This window comes from Charadrius vociferus, unplaced genomic scaffold (genome assembly GCF_000708025.1).
Source record: "Charadrius vociferus isolate BGI_N301 unplaced genomic scaffold, ASM70802v2 scaffold41, whole genome shotgun sequence".
In the NCBI taxonomy this organism is placed as follows: Eukaryota; Metazoa; Chordata; class Aves; order Charadriiformes; family Charadriidae; genus Charadrius; species Charadrius vociferus.
The window spans coordinates 1,448,406-1,450,493 of NW_009647013.1; the positions used below are offsets into that span (position 1 = coordinate 1,448,406).

The 2,088-nt window shown below is 60.8% G+C and overlaps 1 protein-coding gene across 1 annotated transcript in view; it reads left to right on the plus strand.

The window, feature by feature from the left end:
- The window catches only part of PTK2B (protein tyrosine kinase 2 beta), a 25,201-nt gene that overhangs the window by 15,472 nt on the left and 7,641 nt on the right, over positions 1-2,088 (plus strand). The window contains exons 17-19 of the mRNA XM_009895468.1: positions 437-641; positions 1,085-1,193; positions 1,290-1,355. Coding sequence (XP_009893770.1) covers positions 437-641; positions 1,085-1,193; positions 1,290-1,355 — 380 coding nt within the window. The remainder of the gene's footprint in view (positions 1-436; positions 642-1,084; positions 1,194-1,289; positions 1,356-2,088) is intronic.

The window sequence follows — 2,088 nt, forward strand, 5'->3', positions numbered from 1 at the left end:
GGTTGGACGGGGCTTGGAGCAACCTGGGCTGGTGGGAGGTGTCCCTGCTCATGGCAGGGGGGTGGGACTGGATGATCTTCAAGGCCCCTTCCAACCCAAACCATTCTGTGATTCTAGGAGTTAAGCTCTTCCCTCTCCAAATATCCGTCCCCCTGCCTATCCACCCATCCCCATGGCCTCTGGGGCTCATCTGTCCGTCTGTCCATCCCTAATAGCCCCACGGCCAGCAGGGACCAGGACCTGGGCTCCTTGCAGCTCCCCGGGAGAGCAGACGGCCCTTTCCTTGGCTTTTGCAGGGACCCAAAAGGGCCGAGCAGCCAAGTGACCTGGTGTCACCCAGCAAAACGTGGTGATGTCACCAGGTCCCAAAAAACCTGAGCAAGGCGCTGGTCGCCCAGGTCTAGCGTCAGCTGAGGTCGCTCATCTCCTCCCACAGCTGTGTGTATGTGGGAGATCCTGAGCTATGGCAAGCAGCCCTTCTTCTGGCTGGAGAACAAGGACGTGATTGGGGTGCTGGAGAGAGGTGACCGCCTTCCCAAGCCCGACCTCTGCCCCCCGGTCCTCTACACCCTCATGACGCGCTGCTGGGACTACGACCCCAGCGAAAGGCCCAAGTTCAAGGACTTGGTGTGCAGGTTGAGGTGAGTAGGGGATCCATGATGGGTTGAGGGTTCCACGGTTTGATGGAGGGGTGGGCAAGTGGGTGAAGGAGAAAAATGAAGCCGCGCAAGATTTTGGGTCTGGAGTTTTCTGGCCAAGTCTGAACTCAAAGAACCCTTTGAGACCATTTGAGGTCACCTGCCCCCAGGGGTGTGGTGGTGGTGCCTGGTCTGAAATGGAAACGCTTTGCTTCCCGGCGAGAGGTCTTGCAGGAGAGTCCTGACCCCACATCTCCTTGGGGCCAGCCATGGTGATGCCGGTGTGGTTGGCCATGACCCAGTGCTTTCCCTTCGCTCTTCCCATCCCTACCTTGTTCCCTCATGTTTTCCGTGGCCCATCCAGCTCACGCATCGCCATGCTCTGGGATGTGGGAGATGCGCCAATGCTCCCTCCTGGGGCTGTCACCCTCCCTCTCCCCCTGCAGTGACATTTACCAGATGGAGAAGGAGCTGGCCAAGGAGCAGGAGAAGAACAACCGCCACCGGCCTCCCAAAATCATGGAGCCGCCGTCCTTCCAGGAACCACCTCCGAAGGTGAGGAGAAGGCAGAGCCCGTGCGGGCAGTGCAGGCATGTCCATCTCCCCGATCTTTCACCCACCGTGCGGTTCTCCCTCCTCCTCTCTCCACAGCCCAGCAGACCCAGGTACAAGCCACCACCCCAGAACAACCTCCTGGCTCCCAAGCTGCAGTTCCAGGTAAGGTTGCAGGGCCGGAGCATTCCCTCAGGGACATGAGGAAAGGGCTCAATGCCGGAAAGCCCCGCCTGGAGCTCGAGCTCTCCAGGGCTCGTGGATTTTGGGGCTCTGAGGTGCCCCACGCCACTACCGAGTGCCTCCCGCCGCCTTGCCCAGCAGGACACCGCACTGCTCGGGGCTCAGCCCTGCCCGCCCTGTGTTTAGTCTGTCCCTCGGAGGTGGCAGAGTGGCTTTCGCCCCAGGGAAGGGCAGTTTGTGTGCTCGGCTGGGAGGAGAGGAGTTTTGCTGCTCTCTGGCTTCTGGTCCAGTTCGGGGCTCCCCGGGTCAAGAAGGACAGGGAACTGCTGGAGAGGGTCCAGCAAAGGGCTACGGAGATGTTGAGGGGAGTGGAGCATCTCTCTGCTGAGGAAAGGCTGAGGGACGTGGGGCTGTTCAGTCTGGAGGAGAGAAGACTGAGGGGGATCTTCTCAACGCTGATCAATCCTTCAAGGGAGGTGCCGGGGGATGGGGACAGTCTGTTTCCAGTGGTGCCCAGTGACAGGACAAGAGGGAACGGGCACAAAGGTGACCATGGGCAGTTCCATCTCCACCTGAGGAGGGCCTTCTCTGCTGTGAGGGCGGCAGAGCAGTGGCAGAGGCTGCCCAGAGAGGTGGGGGAGTCTCCCACTCTGGAGCCATCCCAAACCCGCCTGGACACCGTCCTGTGCCACTGCTGGAGGTGCCCCTGCTCTGG